Source organism: Artemia franciscana, chromosome 1 (assembly GCF_032884065.1).
Source record: "Artemia franciscana chromosome 1, ASM3288406v1, whole genome shotgun sequence".
Taxonomy (NCBI): Eukaryota; Metazoa; Arthropoda; class Branchiopoda; order Anostraca; family Artemiidae; genus Artemia; species Artemia franciscana.
Genome location: NC_088863.1, coordinates 60141341 through 60159324, shown reverse-complemented (window position 1 = coordinate 60159324; position 17984 = coordinate 60141341). Strand labels below are relative to the sequence as shown.

General features: G+C 37.0%; 2 protein-coding genes across 2 annotated transcripts in view; one reads left to right on the top strand and one right to left on the bottom strand.

Annotated features, from left to right (window-relative positions):
• The window catches only part of LOC136032275 (large ribosomal subunit protein mL66-like), a 414576-nt gene that overhangs the window by 299244 nt on the left and 97348 nt on the right, over nucleotides 1-17984 (bottom strand). The window lies entirely within an intron of this gene.
• LOC136035491 (putative ankyrin repeat protein RF_0381) lies at nucleotides 13792-14376 on the top strand. Its single transcript, XM_065717356.1, has one exon. It carries the CDS (start codon nucleotides 13792-13794, stop codon nucleotides 14374-14376), a length of 585 nt encoding a protein of 194 aa, XP_065573428.1.

The window sequence follows — 17984 nt, the reverse complement described above, 5'->3', positions numbered from 1 at the left end:
TATTTAAAAATATGCTTATTTATGGGTCATTTCTTGATTTACTAGATAAAAAAGTTGACATATCTATGTCGATAACACAACAAAATGAGTTGTAAATAGAAATAATGATGAATGAAACGTAAAAACGAAGTTGTCCAAGAAAAATTGAGAGCACACATCTTCAACTTCGAGGAATCGGTGGCTTTTTGGGATAAGATTAAAAGATTATGAGACCACATTCGACTCGTTTACTTTGCTTTGTGTGTAATTTATGTTATGTAATGTATGCATTTGATTGAACAACAGGGATAAGATCAAGCACAAAACTTAAATGGGTAATGGTTAAACATTTTCTATCCCACTCTGACCATATACTTTGTATTTAAGTATTTTAAGTAAACGTCTATATCAGTTTCAGCGTATTTCAAGGCACTAACTGTACTGAGTAGTATCTTTAAAGGAATAGTAATGTGAATCTAGCCAACTAAGGAAACAAATTAATAAAAATAAAAATAGCAAATTATTAGAAAAAATAGGACGGTCCTGTCTCTACACACAGTCTTCAAAGGCAGCACATGTGAAGAGCAAATTGCTCTTTATGTATTATTGCTTCTCTTATCCCCCCCGGATTGATTATATAGAACCAATGGTCATAGAAATTTCAGAGAGGCTGAGGGATGGGGGGGGGTTGAAGTTAATTCTATCAGGATTCAAAGTTCTAGTGTCCAGTTTAAGAGTATAAAGCAACTGGAGAACGATCAGCCACCATATCACAACTTCTTCTACGACTACTACTTATTCTGCCACCAATGCTTCAAACTACATGCAACTTTGACTTCTTGTGGCTGCAACTGTGGCAACTTGTGACTGCGGTAAATTTGTTACTGCTTGTAACTACTTGCACCTGTGACTTCTTAACACTACGACACATGAATAGTTACGACTGCAACTAATTATAATCCCAATTACTTATTACTGCGACTATATAAGACTGTGACTACTTGCAACTGCGACTACTTGCAGCTGGGAGTCTGGCTACTGAAGACTTTTACTGCTACTACTACTACCACTACCGCCGCTGTACTACAACTAATATCTAAATAAATCAAAGGAATTTGGTAAAGCTTTGACCTTGATGAACATTAACAAAAAGATTCGCACTCCATTGCAAAGAAACAATTTGATATGAAATGTTTTATATGTAAGTCGAATCAGCCCGCTAAGATAATAAGGAAAATAGATGAAAAGCAATGATTTACTAAAGAAAACATGAAGTATAGCGGCTGCTGCGCGTGGAATACTCTTATATATGAATTCCGGATATTTATCCCCGAACATCCCCCCCCCCCTCAAAAAAAAATATTGTCTATGACTCCCAATAACAAAATTACATTTAAACATTCGGCAAATTGAATAGCTTATAGATTTTTCCCCAGTGGCCGTGGGGTATATAATATCCCTAAAAGCATAACTATTTGATCTTTCAACTATGCTACACCAAATGGCCGTCGCAAGATTTTGATAAGATATCTCTGGAGAAAAGGGAGCAAGCAAGGAAGATACTTGCATCCCCCCAATCTTTTGTCACTAAAAAAGGACAAATAAACTTTTAATTCCCGTTTGAGTAAGCCTTCTCCTGATCTTTAGGACCATTAAATCGAAACGATGACCTATTAGAAAAAACCTTTCTAATGACCTTTCTTCTTACAAATAATGTAAATTTCCACATTTTTTGTGGATAGGAGCTTGAAACCAATGAATTAGTGTCCTCTGTACGGTGAATGTGGTTTTCTAGCTGCTACGACAAGCTTAGCTATTTATTTTAATAATGTTCAGATGATCTTTAAATTAGCTCATAACAAAATAATTTGAAAATCATTAGCGTGCAAAATAATTTTCGATTTTTCATCATTGATGAATATTTTGGCTGTGACTAATCAATGTTTATACATTTCTTCCATATACTGACGAGATAATTTTTAAAACTTAAAGAATGTGTGCAGTGTCATCCCCCTCCCCCCCCCCCCCCCAATTTTTTTTTTACATGATTACTTTAAAATTCACAATTGGTTTTCAAACGAGTAGGCTACATGTTTTCAAATAAAAGGAATTGGCAAAATATTTGCGAAGTAAATGTGTTTAAGTAAAGGACGATGGTTCGAAAAACTAAAATAGTCTTGCAATGTATTGGAATTGGAGACTTACGCAAGGTGGATGGATCCGCTCCCATCCCTAAGTTCCAAATTTCAACAGATTCATTATTTAAATTATGATATAAGATTATTTTTTTGTAGAATGCCCCCCCCCCAAAAAAAAAATCCTCTATGCGTTCCAGATTTGACTGTCTCTTCAACGACACACAAATGAATGAATGAATAAATCAACAAATTTGTCAACATACATCTACACATACATGTACATTGTATCTACATACAATACAATAATGCAACGGAATAATAAGTCCCAAACGGATGGCAGGGGGAGTAATTGGTAGGTTTAAAATATATACAAATTACCTCTTTAGTACAGAAAAAAGTAAACAAATAATTAAAAGAGAAAAATCGCAAATCTTTGGCATAATTTTTTCAAGACCCTTGGGGGGAGCAAATTGGAGACAATTTTTGCAAATCGAGGGAAAATGACAGTAAAACCTGAGCCATAGCCTACCGTAAAGGCAAGGATGTGCCTTGGTCTGAAAAAAACATGGTGCCCACATCACTCTCTACTTAGGCAGCGCAAAACATTTGAGTCAATTTGAAAGTAGGCTTGGGCTACCAGCTTCACAAAACAAGAGCAAAGAGCTCATATGGCACTTGTGACGAGGCAAGAAGAGCCAAGAGCTCATATGGTATGAGCTCTAACAAAATTCTAAGAATCAGTAGACTGACTTAAAAGGAAAATCAGAGGCTTAATGCCGGTCAGGCTTTAAAATAAGAGCTCTGAGTCACGATGTCCTTCTAAATATCAAAATTCATTAAGATCCGATCACCCACTCGTAAGTTATAAATAGCTAATTTTTCCTCTCCATTTAGCCCCCCAGATGGTCGAATCTGGGAAAACAACTTTATCAAGTCAATTTGTGCAGCTCGCTGACACACCTACCAATTTTCATTGTCCTAGCACGTCCAGAAGCACCAAACTCACCAAATCACTGAACCCCTCCCCCAAAGAAGTCGAATCCAGTATGGTTATGTCAATCACGTATCTATGAAATTTGCTTATTCTATCCACCAAGCCTCATTCCGGTTCCTCCACTTCAAGTGTTTTCCAAGATTTCCCCCCCCCCCCAACTCCCCCCAATGTCAAAAGATCTGGTCGGGATTTGAAATAAGAGCTCTGAGACACTAATTCCCTCTAAATATCAAAATTCATTAAGATCCGATCACCCACTCGTAAGTTATAAATACCTAATTTTTCCTCTCCTTTTAGCCCTCCAGATGGTCGAATCTGGGAAAACGACTTTATCAAATCAATTTGTGCAGCTCGCTGACAAACCCACCAATTTTCATCGTCCTAGCACGTCCAGAAGCACCAAACTCGCCAAATCACTGAACCCCTCCCCCAAACTCCCCCAAAGAGAGTGAATTCAGTACGGTTACGTCAATCACGCATCAAGGACATTTGCTTATTCTATCCACCAAGCTTCATCCCGATTCCTCCACTCCAAGTGTTTTTCAAGATTTCCCCCTCCAACTCCCCCCAATGTCATAAGATCTGGTCAGGATTTGAAATAAGAGCTCTGAGACATTAGTTCCCTCTAAATATCAAATTTCATTAAGATCCGATCACCTATTTGTAAGATAAAAATACCCCGATTTTCACGTTTTCCAAGAATTCCGGTTTCCCCCTCCAACCCCCCCCCCCCCAATGTCACAGGATCAGGTCGGAATTTAAAAGTCCTTCTAAATATGAAGTTTCATGAAGATCCGATCTCTCCTTCGTAAGTTAAAAATACGTCATTTTTTCTAATTTTTCAGAATTAACCGCCCTCTCCCACTACCCCAAAGAGAGCGGATCCGTTCCGGTTATGTCAATCATGTATCTAGGACTTGTTCTTATTTTTCCCACCAAGTTTCATCCCGATCCCTCCACTCTGAGTGTTTTCCAAGATTTTAGGTTTCCCCCTCCCCCTAATGTCACCAGATCCAGTCGGTATTTAAAATAACAGCTCTGAGACACGATATCTCTCCAAACGTCAAATTTCATTAAGATCTGATCAACCGTTCGTAAGTTGAAAATACTTCAATTTTTTTCCGAATTAACGGGCCCCCCACTCCCCACAGATGGTCGAATCGCGGAAACGACAATTTCTAATTTAATCTGGTCCGGTCCATGATACGCCTGCCAAATTTCCTCGTCCTAGCATACCTGGAAGTGCCTAAAGTAGCAAAACCAGGACCGACAGACAGACAGACCGACAGAATTTGCGATTGCTATATGTCACTTGGTTAATACCAAGTGCCATAAAACGTAAAAATAGATCAACTTTATTTTTCATTGGCTTGAAACTTTTATGATTAAGTTCTTTGATGGAGGACATTCGATGTAAAAAAAATTGAAAAATATAAACCGCCTCTAAAATAAGCCATTTTTCCAAAAGTCTTGAAATCAACTCGAAAGTTCAAGCGGAAGACAGCCCTAAAATACAAGGAAATTTTGAAATTAGGGATGTCATAAAATTTGTCATAGGGATATAGGGCTCCAATGCAGAATCGAAAAAATGAAAAAGAGCTGGCTTGCAGAGAAAAAGGACTCTAAAAGTCCAGTATTTCTTTTATTTCTAGAAAGTTTGAAATCTATCTGTAAGTTTTTGGGCAAGGGGTACCGATGTACAGACTAAAAACTTGATTCTTGTTTGCTAGATCGATCGTAATGCCCAAAAAGGCCAAAACTTGTTTCATCTTAGATTGGTATAAAATGTCTAGAATGGTTTAAATATCTCCAAGAAGACAGTAGTTCAGACAAACATATTAAAGATAAATTACTGCATTGAATGAGAAGCTATGTAATGGACAAAAAGTGCTTTATCGTTTTGGCTTAATCTTAAAATGATTGAAGACTGAATAAAAAAGACAATTTTTTCTCTTAAGGTGGATCTCCGAGGTTTGAAGCCAATGCTACTTTCCTATAGCAGTGAAATGCGTATTAACAACAGACACGAGCAGATTCTTTGATGAAAAAATTACTGTGGCTTCATTGAAAGCTTTGACATGAATAGGCCAAACAAATTTGCATTTTTTTTCTTTAGAGCTTCATAAAAAATTAATTAGTGGGGACACCTTTAATTTTTAAAGTAGCAATAAAATTACTTTTAGAAGACGTAGAGAATTGTAAAGTAGCCTCTCCATTTGCCACAAGATTTCAAAAATTTTGGCCGTGAATTTTTTTTTTTTATTATCATCAGTTTCCTTTAAAATTTGCCATTTAAGTTATTCTTCCTTTACTGTTTAAAAGGGTTGTACTAATCATATAGCCTTGATTTTTGTGTCGTTTTATAGATCTTATACCGACAAATAATCCCAAAGATTGTTAAGTTTGTAGTTATAACAGATGGTTTTTAGCAATAATTCTTAGTATTCAAGATTTCCTCCTTTCTCATTGGCTTAAGCACTCCTTGAGGGGTTTGCCAGAATATCATTAAGAATGTTGACATCTCCTTAGCATTAAGACCAGATTTAAAAGGAAGTTGAAAACATGTATAATTGGCAACAACACCTTGAGGCAATATCATTTTAACACCATACGAATTGGAATTTGTTAGGTTACAAAGCAGAAAACAGTTTGGCTTTACAAGTAAAGAAACACCGATTGTAGGCCTATAAAATGTATGAACATTATTTTTAAAAAGAATATTATTCTTAAAAACACATCATTTTAAACATTATTGGCCTTTAAAAGTAAAGAAACACCGATTGTAGACCTATAAAATGTATGAACATTATTTTTAAAAAAGAACATTATTCTTAAAAACACATTATTGGCTTTTAAAAGTAAAGAAACACTGATTGTAGGCCTATAAAATGTATGAACATTATTTTTAAAAAGAACATTATTCTTAAAAAAACATTATTTTAAACATTATTGGCCTTTAAAAGTAAAGAAACATCGATTGTAGGCCTATAAAATGTATGAATATTATTTTTAAAAAGAACGTTATTCTTTAAAACACATTATTTTATACATTATTGGCTCTTAAAAGTAAAGAAACGCCGATTGTAGGCCTATAAAATATACGAACATTATTTGTTTAAATCTAAAGTTGTAGGATATTCGTCCATTTTAGTTCCACGGGATCTCATTTTATTCCTAATAGTGCCGTATCTTAGAATATTTTGGTTTTTCCCCATCATCTCATATAGTTGATGATTTATAAGCTCGTTCATAAATGACTGATTACCCCGGTTTGGAACCGGGGTAATCACATACTTTGCTTTACGGAGTAATGCATATACTTATTAAATTAATGTCATTTAAAGTGATATGTTCCTGAAGGTACATAATAAACATTAGGCACCCTTGCCCTGGGGTCATAAATACAGGTAAGGGAGGAAGGAAACCCCTTATGGGTATTTAATAAATTTTTGAAACTACTTATATTTATATACTATTCATCAAAAACAAGAGCTAAGAGCTCATATGGCACTTTTGACAAGGTCAAGAAGAGCCAAGAGCTCATATGATATGAGCTCTAGCAAAACTCTAAGAATCAATAGATTGCTTTAAAAGGAAAATCAGAGGCTTAATGCTGGTCGGGATTTAAAATAAGAGCTTTGAGATACAAGGTACTTCTAAATATCAGAATTCATTAAGATCCGATCGCCCACTCGTAAGTTAAAAATACCTCAATTTTTCAAATTTTTCCTCTCCCTTCAGCCCTCCAGATGGTCGAATCGGGGAAAACAACTGTAACAAGTCAATTAGTGCAGCTCCCTGACATGCCTACCAATTTTTATCGTCCTAGCACGTCCAGAAGCACTAAACTCACCAAAGCACTGAACCACACCACCTAACTCCCCCAAAGAAAACGGATCCAGTCCAGTTACGTCAATTACGTATCTACGCCGTTTATAAGCGTTTTCCAAGATTTCCAGTTTCCCCCTCCAATTCCCCCCCAATGTCAAAAGATCTGGTCGGGATTTGAAAGAAGAGCTCTGAGACCTGAGTTTCTTCTAATTATAAAATTTTAATAAGGTCTGGTCACCCATTCTTAAGTTAAAAACACCTCAATTTTTCCAAATTAACAACTTCTAGCTCCCTCAAAGAGAACGGATCAGTACCAGTAATGCCGGTCCCCCCCCCCCCCTAATGACACTGAATCTGGTAGGGATTTAAAATGAGAGATCTGAGTTTCGAGGTCCTTCTAAATATGAAATTTCATAAAGGTACGATCACTCTTTCATAAGTTAAAATACCTAATTTTTTCTATTTTTTAGAATTAACCCTCCCTCCCCAACTCCCCCAAAGAGAACAGATCTGTTCCAGTTATGTCAATCCCGTTTCTAGGACTTGTACTTAGTTTTACCACCAAGTTTCATCCCGACCCCTGTACTCTAAGCATTTTCTAAGATTTTAGGTCCCCCCCCCCAACTTCCTCTGCACCGGATCCGGTCGGGATTTAAAATAAGAGCTCTGAGACGTGATATCCTTCCAAATATCAAATTTCTATAAGATCCAATCTCTCCTTCGTCACTCGAAAATACCTTATTTTTTTAGTTTTTCAGAATTAACAATCCTCCTCCCAACTCCCCCGAAGAGAGCAGATCCGTTCCAGTTATGTCAATCTCATATCTAGGACTTACGATTATTTTTACCACCAGGTTTCATCCTGATCCCTCCACTCTAAGCGTTTTCCATGATTTTAGGTTCCCCCTCCCTTCTCTCCCCCAATGTCACCGGATCCGGTCGGAATTTAAAATAAGAGCTATGAGACACGATATCCTTCCAAACATCAAATTTCATTGGGGTCTGATGACTCTTTCCTAAGTAAAAAATACCTCATTTTTTCTATTTTTTCAGAATTACCCCCCCCCCCCAACTCCCCCAAAGAGAGCGGATCCGTTCTAGTTATGTCAATCGCGTATCTAGGACTTGTGCTTACTTTTCCCATCAGGTTTCATCCTGATCCCTCGACTCTAAGCGTTTTCCAAGATTTTAGGCTCCCCTCTCAATTCCCCCAATGTCACCGGATCCAGTTGGGATTTGAAATAAGAGCTCTGAGACACAACATTTTTCCAAACATGAAATTTCGTTAAGATCCCGTCACCCGTTCGTAAGTTAAAAATATTTCATTTTTCTATTAACTGAAATTTTTCTGAAATATTACCGGTCCCCGAAAAAAATATTATTTTTCCGAATTAACCGGCCCCCACCCCCTTCAGATGGTCAGATCTGGAAAATGACTATTTCCAATTTAATCTGGTCCGCTCCCTGATACGCCTGCCAAATTTAGCTGTTCTAGCTTACCTGGAAGTGCCTAAAGTAGCAACTAAATCTCAACGTAATTAGAGTTTATTTATCAACATGGTTTGGACTTCGACAGAATGCTGAAATTTCTCAAATATAATTTCCTTACTAATATTTATATGCTATTCACCAACACTAATAGTTAACCTATAATAGTCTACTATTCAAACAACCCTAATAGGTTAAGGTTAACAATACTGCTACTAATACATTATGACCCCTAAACAATCTCTATACTATTCGCATGTCAATGCTCTTCACATGTCAATGAAAAATCCACTTTCAATATTCACTTTCAGTGTCGGACCAAGTAATTTTCTCACATCCACTGTCTTCTGGCTCCAAAGTCCGTTTCATTCCGCGATTTGCTGCAGCCCGGACTAAGGCAGGCTCTCTAAGTGGCATGTTCCTAATCAATCGCGAGTCTAATATCTCCGGAAGTAAACAATCGCTCCAAAACTCCTGAAGCTTTGGTAATATGGACAAAAAATACTCTTTTGATCTCGGAATAGTTAAAATTTCCACATCATGCTCATGGTGATATACCACCAAGTGACATTTTTCTTGATTGGTGATTTCTAGCTGACCTTGAATTTGAGCATAGTATTTGTGATTTGTCTTTAACTCCAATTTTGAATTGTGTGACCATAGGAAAAAGTTCTTTACCAATCCTTTTTGGGATGCCACTTCCCTTATGGTCATTCCTCTGGGAATATTATGGACAGTCTTCACTTCAACTGGTGTGCCGTTTTCTAAGCGACCATCAAGAGAAGCTCCAAGAAACTGGATATTTGGATGAATGAGTAGTCCCATTTGATCTCCTTTTATTAATGATATTCCCTCTCTCTGCTCGTACGCCGTCAGTGCAATAGCCTCCAGTTGAATTCCCCTAAGCATTGGAATAGATTTGAAATTAGAATTAATTCGGATATTCTTGACTATGGGTGCGGTTGGAGTATTTTTTTGGCGAGAAGCTATTCTATGAAAATAAGATGCAGTAATCCTTATGCTCCTCTCAAATATCCAGTTATCATTTTGCCCCTTTGTGTTTACGTAGATCTCCTGCAGTTTGGCTCCTTCCAGATTCATATTTTTTGCAACATAATCAGCCTTTGCGATTTCAAATTCCTCTGGATTCATATCAGGCTTGTTGCAATTTGGTCCGTAATTTTGATCGCCTTTAGGCAAACTCTGATTCTCTTTCTTTTTGGCCAGATATCTCCCACCCATGGTTGCGTAATATCTTTTCTGATTTGTTTTTGTCCGTTTCCGAAGATTAGAAGTTTTCGCCGTGTATTCTTTTGTTATTTTGCAAGGACTGTAGCCAAATGTTTTTTTCCATGTAGAAGATTGCCATTTCGGACCCAAGGAGTAGGATAGGCTTGCTCCACTTATCCTAGCATGGTATGACCAACGTTTCGAGCGGCTTATTTGTTTTCCGCCGACAAATTTCACTGCAACAGACATATAATTCTCGGCAAGATTGGTCGTTGCATCGTTTCTTGATAAGTCCGCTTTTTTACAAATATTTTCCATGCCAGCTTTCACATCCTCCAAAATAGTTTTCGGAAGGTTATTATAGCGGTTCTCCACAGTTTCTAAGACCCCATTCTTTTTGGCACAGCCAGAATCACACTGTTTATGATTACCAAACACATGCTCTGGGCCTCTTCGTAAGAGTTGTCTTAGATTTTCGGCAGACCCACCATCAGCCGAGTTCTTTTTTATTGCACCTCGTAGATTTTTGGTTAGCTTTAGAATTATGTCATTTGAAAGAAATTTGCTGTGCATCCCTTTTTGTCTTCACAACATTATGGAGGTATTTTGTATAGTTCTTGGTCACGTGATTGCCACATTCTTCTTTTTGGATATATGATCCGTATGAAACACTTTGTCTTAGCTTGTAAAAAACACTAGAATCGCCGTCTCCGATGTATTGTAAATACTGAAGGTTATGCATGGCTTCACTTTGGTGAAAACCTTCAACAAGAATGTCGGTTTCCATGCTCTTTGAGGGATCATTGTAGTTCATAAAGCAAACATGATCTTTCACTTTCTGGTTTGCCTTCTTTGAGCTGAATCAGAGGTAACAATATTTATTTCTTATTCCTACGTATAATATTTTTTTCCTAAAGGCATCAATGATTACCCCAACACAACCTTTTGCAGTATAATCGTGTCTTTGCTGCGTTTATTCCAGCCACCATCACAGATGACCTTAGTCCAGAAAAAATCGTTGATAAACCTGTCCTCATGAATGGCTAATTTCAGGGATTCACGACCATTTTCTTCTAAGACATCTGATAGTGCATCCATCCATGCGTTCACAACTAAGTGTTCTAAATTCATAAACATTTTCGGATTCATATTTTTTATTCCCAATACACTTAATAATTCGTTCAAAGATGCGTAGCCTCCTCCGGTCCCCATGATACCCCATACAGCTTTCACGTTCACGTTGCCTCGTAAATTGCTGATCTTCTCTTTTTTGTTACCTAATATCTGTTCACTGAAATTTGTTAGGTATTCTTTTACAGTAGTGAGGGGGGCTTCCGGCTCACCTTCTACTCGCTTTTTCCAGCCACAGTCTTGGCAGATAATGACGAGCTTTGTTTGGAGTCCAGTGTTTTTAATTTCTTTCACGCGAAGCTTTGATTTCCCGTCCTTGCAATTGAACTGATGTTTTATTGCTTCTATAAACTCACTAAGCAGATGACGCAAGTTGACTATACAATTTACATCTGGAATTCCAGACAAATCGATTCCAAAGTGTTCTCCTGGCGAACCAAAATCGCAAGAGCTACCAGATGCCGCATTTTTACTAACCGTAGAATCATCTATAATAGTTAAAGCCGGATTCGGAAAGCCTGGAACAATTTGGAGACACTGGAAATTTTTCTTGTTCTGGTAAACTTTCTTGTTCGGGCAAGTTTTTCTTCCGGAAAAAAAAAGAGCTAAGAGCTCATATGGCACTTATGACGAGGTCGGAAGAGCCAAGGGCTCATATGGTATGAGCTCTAGCAAAATTCTAAGAATCAATGGATTGATTGAAAAGGGTAATCAGATAATTAATGCCGGTTGGGATTTAAAATAAGAGCTCTAAGACACCAGGTCCTTCTAAATATCAAATTTCCTTAAGATCTGATCACCCACTGGTAAGTTAAACATACCTCATTTTTTTAATTTTTCCTCTCCCTTCATCCCCCCAGATGGTCAAATCGGGGAAAACGACTTTATCAAGTCAGTTTGTGCAGGTCCCTGACATGCCTGCCAATCTTTATTGTCCTAGCATGTCCAGAAGCACCGAACACGCCAAAGCACTAGACCCCCCTAACTCCCCCAAAGAGAGCGGATCCAGTCCGGTTACGCCAATCACGTATCTACGTTTTTTCTTTATTCTACCCACCAAGTTTCATCCCGATCTCTTCACTCTAATCATTTTCCAAGATTTTCGGTTTCCCCCTCCAACTCCGCCTACTGTCACCGGATCTGGTCGGGATTCGTAATAAGAGTGCTGAAGCACAAGATCCTTCTAAATATCAAGTTTCATTAAGATCTGATCACCAGTTCATAAATTACAAATACCTCGTTTTTCTAATTTTTCAGAATTACCCTCCCCCCCCCCCCAACTCTCCCAAAGAGTGCGGATCCGGTCCAGTTATGTCAGTCACGTATCTTGGATGTGTGCTTATTCTTCCCACCAAATTTCATCGTGACCTTTCCACTCTAAGCGTTTTCCGAGATTTCCGGTCCCCCTACAACTCCTCCCAATGAAACTGGATCCAGCCAGATCTAAAATAAAAGATCTGAGTTGCAAGATCCTTCTAAATATGATATTTCATTAAGATTCGATCACTCCTTCGTAACTTAAAAATACCTCATTTTTTCGAATTAACCGTCCAATGACCCAATGACCCAAATTCATTGACACAAATTCAATGACCCAAATTCATTGAACAAAGAAGGTACTGAACTGATAATCAGCCAGGTTTATGATTCAATCACGCTCGAATTTAATCCAAAGTTTGCAAAATTGAGCAGGCTCTTGTTAGTCTGAGATTTCAAATTGAAAATTTGAAGGAGAGAATCGGTCGAATAGAAAAAAAGCTTGATAATTATGATCAGGAGTCCATGCTTGATAGCCTTGTATTTCATGGGGTAAAGTAGTTACCTGGTGTAGACACTCATACGGCAATATCTAACATTATAAATAGCAAAATGTCTGTGCTGGGCCCTTTACTTTGTTCAGTTTATGTGAACAAGATGTGCGTTTATCTAAAGGATACATATATTGCTAACAGTATTTGCAAAATCCGCAGATGATTTAATAGTAAAAGCTCATATTACTCTCAAAAAATTAGAGATGTTTACAAGTTTAAGTTTGCTGTGTGTGAATGTAAAGAAAAATTCTTACTGACATTCTGTAGAGTGGGTGATTCTGTTGATGTAAGTAGTAAAGTTCTATTAGGTGAAAAGCCTATTTTACAAGTTAAATCACTGTGGTACCTCGGCTTCCATATTGATTCAAATCTATCGTGGAAGCATCATAGCGACATTATCTCCACCAAAGTTGCACGTGGAGTTGGCATCCTCAAAAGATTGAAGCATATTCTGCCGGAATGTACTCTTTGCACGATATATTTTGCTATAATCTACCCATATATCATACGGATGTTTAGTTTGGAGAAGCAATTTTATGTTAATTACAAGCTAAATGGCTTTCTCATAGTTTTGATCGGACGATTTCGCTAAAAAAAGGGGGGTGGGAAAGGAGGCCTAGTTACCTCCAAATGTTTGGTTACTTAAAAATACAACTAGATTTTTTTATTTTATTTTTACAAACGTTTTTGTTAGTAATAAACATACGTACCTTACGAATTAGCTTATGTAACGAACTTATATATGTGTGTATTTTTATTACGTATATGAGGGAGTTTGCCCCCTCGTCAATACCTCGTTCTTTACACTAAAGCTTGAATTTTGTCCCAAATCTTTCAGAATGACCCTTGAATCACAAAGGCCGTAGAATAACTAATTGAAGTTACTAGAAATACTTTAGCGTAAAGAGCAAGGTATTGTGGAAGAGACAAACCCCCTTATTTAAGTAATGTTTTATGCTCGTTTTAAGTTTTAATGTTGATCATTACTTCCAGTTGAAAAAAAAATATTTTCTCATTGTCTTTTTATAAATGATGCTAGAAAATCCTGCGACCCCTTTATGGAAATTCTTTTCCCTCATGAAAAATTCCTCCATGGAAAGATCCTGCCACGTAACCTGCCCCCCCCCCCCCGACCCACCCTAACCCTTTAGAACCTTTAGTTCAGGCTATAAGTTGCAATGATTTGGACATGGTCAAGTATCTTTTGGAAAGTGGAGCAGATCCAAACTGTGCTCAGTGTTTACACCATGCAGTTAGTAAAGGAAAACAAAATTTATGTCAGCTACTTATCTCGTATGGTGCCAATGTGGATGAAATTAATATGAATTGTGAAACACCTTTAGTTACTGCTATATTAGCCAATAATTCCGACATGGTCAAGTATCTTTTGGAAAGTGGGGCAAATCCAAACTTTGCTCAGTGTTTACACCATGCAGCTCAGAAAGGAAGAGCTGATATTTGTCGATTGCTTTTTTCGTATGGTGCAGATTTAAATACAATGAATGCAAATAATGAAACTCCTTTAATGTTAGCTATCAAAAGCGCATCACATTTACCACTAGATGGCCCTGATAGATGGCTACACAGGCTAAATCGCCAGATGGCTACAGTCAAATATTTGATTTACCAGCAAATTCACTGTAATGTAAATGTTTCTAGTGAATCATTACTGTTGGTACTTTCTATGGTCAATAGATGGTCTAAGCGATCGCCCTTTTGCACAATGCCAAACATTGAAAGATGCATGTCGACAGGCGATAATCAAGCAAAATAAAGATACTGATTTATCCAGAGTATATAAATGCATGAAGAGTTTGGACATACCAAGTTGCTTAGTGTCTTATCTGTTTTATGAAGAACAACTGAACTTTCTTTGGACATTACCCCGCGAAGAATTTATAGATCTTTTAAAAGAAACGGATAAAAAAATTTGAAAAATGTTTCATTATCAAAAAGAAAGAGTGACGAAATAGATTTTGAGGGTGTACAGTCGAAAAGACGTAAACATTGAAGAAAAAGGTGAACTGAAAAGAGATTAAATTGAAAAAGTTATTCAATGGTAAATTCTAGAAGCATAGATAAAAAGTGACATGAAATAACTATTGGTTATAACTAAAATTATTCTATTAAAAATTGTTTGTATTCTCATTCAAAATTTATATATATAGATTTTAGTCTATCATGAGATTTTGCAGTTGCACCCTTTAAGAACTGGGGTGCACATGGCGTCTTGAAGCTTAATATCCTGCTCGGCATTCCTTGAATGTATCAGTTTGATATTCTTCCCTAGCTGTTCTTGAAAACCTGGACTCATATAGTGTCTTTTGAATTTTTTTAGCATTCCGCGAAAATTTTATCTTAATACCTATTGCCGTTCCTGAGATCAATATAAATAACCTTAGATATACCCTTTTCCCAACTTGGGTGAACCTGATCTCATTTAACTTAGTGCAATATCACCCTCAATATTCAAGGAAACTTAATAGCCTTAGTATTCCTGAGATTTTGCAGTTAAGCTCTTTTGACAATCTGGTTGCACTGTGCCATTTTGACAATCAGGATCCAGTTAAGCTTTTGATTTAGTTCAATAGTCTACTTGTCATAATAGAAGTTGCAATAGCATTTACAGTCACAGTAGTAAGCAGCATCATTTCCAGTTATGAACTATTGCGCTCTTAGTCGCAAGTCGTTAAAGTTCCCAGCATTTGCAGTAGCAGTCAAGTTTTATTCGTATTCACAGTCGTTAGTAGTTGTAGTCGTAGTCATAAGTTGTCGCAATCCCAAGTATTCTTGGTTGCAAGTAGCTATACTTATAAGTTCTTGCAGTCACAAATAGTCAAAGTTGAAAGCATTCATAATCACAAATAGTCAGAGTCGCAATCGAAAGTAGCCACATTAAGACCTTTAGGAGTCTTCAGGCTATAGTAGTGGATCCAAAGGGGCGACTGCCGCCTGCCCATGGCGTGGGACAAAAGTTCAATCACTAGATTTCTGTCACTTGATTATGAGATCAAAGCTTAGATCAATGCATGTTTAAAATGATTTCATGACATTTAATCTCCCTGCCTTAAGACTTAAGGAATTTTGTAGAGTATTTGCTGTCACCTCAGCTTAAGAGGCCTTTTGTAGCTTTTCATCCTGTAAATCTTTGAAGATTCAAAGTGTATGCAAGCGAAACCAGTTTCATTTTCAGTAACTAAGTAATGTTTTAAATGACTGCAATACCAGAGACATCTTCCAGATGTCATGATTTTAGAAGGGTTTTGAACGGTTAAAAATTTTTGGATATTAACCAGTTGTGATGTCGAAGCAAAGACAGCAGTCAACTATGGGCAACTTTTTGGTTCAAAAGTTAGGTGAGTGGACGATCCACGTCTACCTGAAGATAGAACCAATAAGAATTTTAATGTTGAAAGTGACTCCAGTGCTGTTACGGATGGTGAAATTGTGGGTGATTCGTTAGAATGAATTGAAGTGTGTAACCCAAAGGTAAGGAAGGGGCGGAGGGAGTGAGAGGTAGAAATTGATATTGAATCCCTCTTGATTTCAGGGAATATTTCTAGTCTATACTGCTATTATGATGGTAAAGAGCAACAGTAAACTCGAAATGAACAGAATGTATTCCATCTAAGAGGGGCCTGGCTTTTCCTCATCCCTATCTTTGCCTCATGGTCGTAGAAACTTCGGAGGATGTCCATTTGATCAGGAATTCATACATCTAGTCCGTTTTTTTTCAGTTGACTATGATTGGAGACCAGCCACCTTCTATTCTGAAACTATTTTTAAAAGCTGATTTTTTTTTACCCCTTAGGACACCTGATCGGCATTTTGAATCACTTACTTTGTACCTTGTCTTTGACTGCTTAATTTTGCGTGTGGGGGAATTTTTCATGGAAGGGGATTTGGGAATTATGAGTCAATTTTTAGCAGGGGGGGGAGGCTTTTCTGGGAAATGTTGAGTGGGGCATTGAGCTATATATATATATAATATACACACACACATATATATATATATATATATATATATATATATATATATATATATATATATATATATATATATATATATATATATATATATATATATCTTCTATCTATATTATTCTATATCTATCTATCTATATATATAAAAATAAGTTGTCTGTGTGTGTGTGGGTATGTCGGGTGACGTCGTGTTTGTGCGTTGACTGACGTCATGTTTTCGACTGATGAAATTACAGACCGGGATATCGGGACGCAAATGACGACCGGGACACCGGCACATAGGGAATATAAATGACGACCGGGACGCTCAAAGAGAAAGCGACCGGGACACAAGGAATGTTCGATTAGCAATCACCATCAACAAAGCAACGGGACACAAATGACGACCGGGACACAGGGAGCATAAATGACGAGACATAAGTAAAAATACTAAAAAAAAGGTAAAAACTACAAAAAAACTAAAAAGAAAAAAAAACTAAAAACTAATAAAAAAAAACTAAAAAAGCTAAAAAACTAAAAAAAATAAAAAAGAAAAAAAAATAAAAAAAGGAAAAAATTAAAAATAAAGGAGAAAAACAAAACCAAAAAAAAATAAAAATAAAATAAACTAAAAAAAAAGAGAAAAAAAACTAAAAAAAAAAAAAAAAGTAAAAACCAAAAAAAAAACTAAAAAGAAAAAAAGGGGAAAAATATAAAATTTATTACATCATATACCATTTCAAAAACGAATGTATATACTGACCGGGACACCGGGATACAAATGACGACCGGGACACAGGGAATATAAATGACGACCGGGACGCCGGGGGGGGACAGGGGGATATATAAATGACGACGGGGCCACAGGGAATGTTCGATTAGCAATCACCATCAACAAAGCTCAAGGGCAATCAATTAGAATCATGAGGTATAACTAAAAAAACTAAAAAAAAGGTAAAAAACTAAAAAATGAACAAAAGACCGATTCAAAAACGAATGTATATACAGACCGGGACACCGGGACACAAATGACGACCGGGACACAAGGAATAGAAATGACGCCTGGGACACTCAAAGAGAAATCACAGACTTGGACACTGGGACACAAATGACGACCGGGACACAGGGAATATAAATGACGACCGGGACACAACTACAACAATACGGATTGTTTTCCCATGGACCATTATATGTTGCATGTTCAAGAGTCGGTAAACCTGACAATCTATTTATATGCACAGACAATGGGACAGTGAAGAATGTTGTATATTCGCAAGTTTTCCGTAGTTAAACACTCAACCGACATCTAACCGACTGAAGATGAACCGTTAATTGTTTTCGAGAAAATATTTCAACAAAAAGTTAAGCGCAATCCCTTAACCAGTAAAGGACGTAATATTATATGCAGGTTTTTGTGAA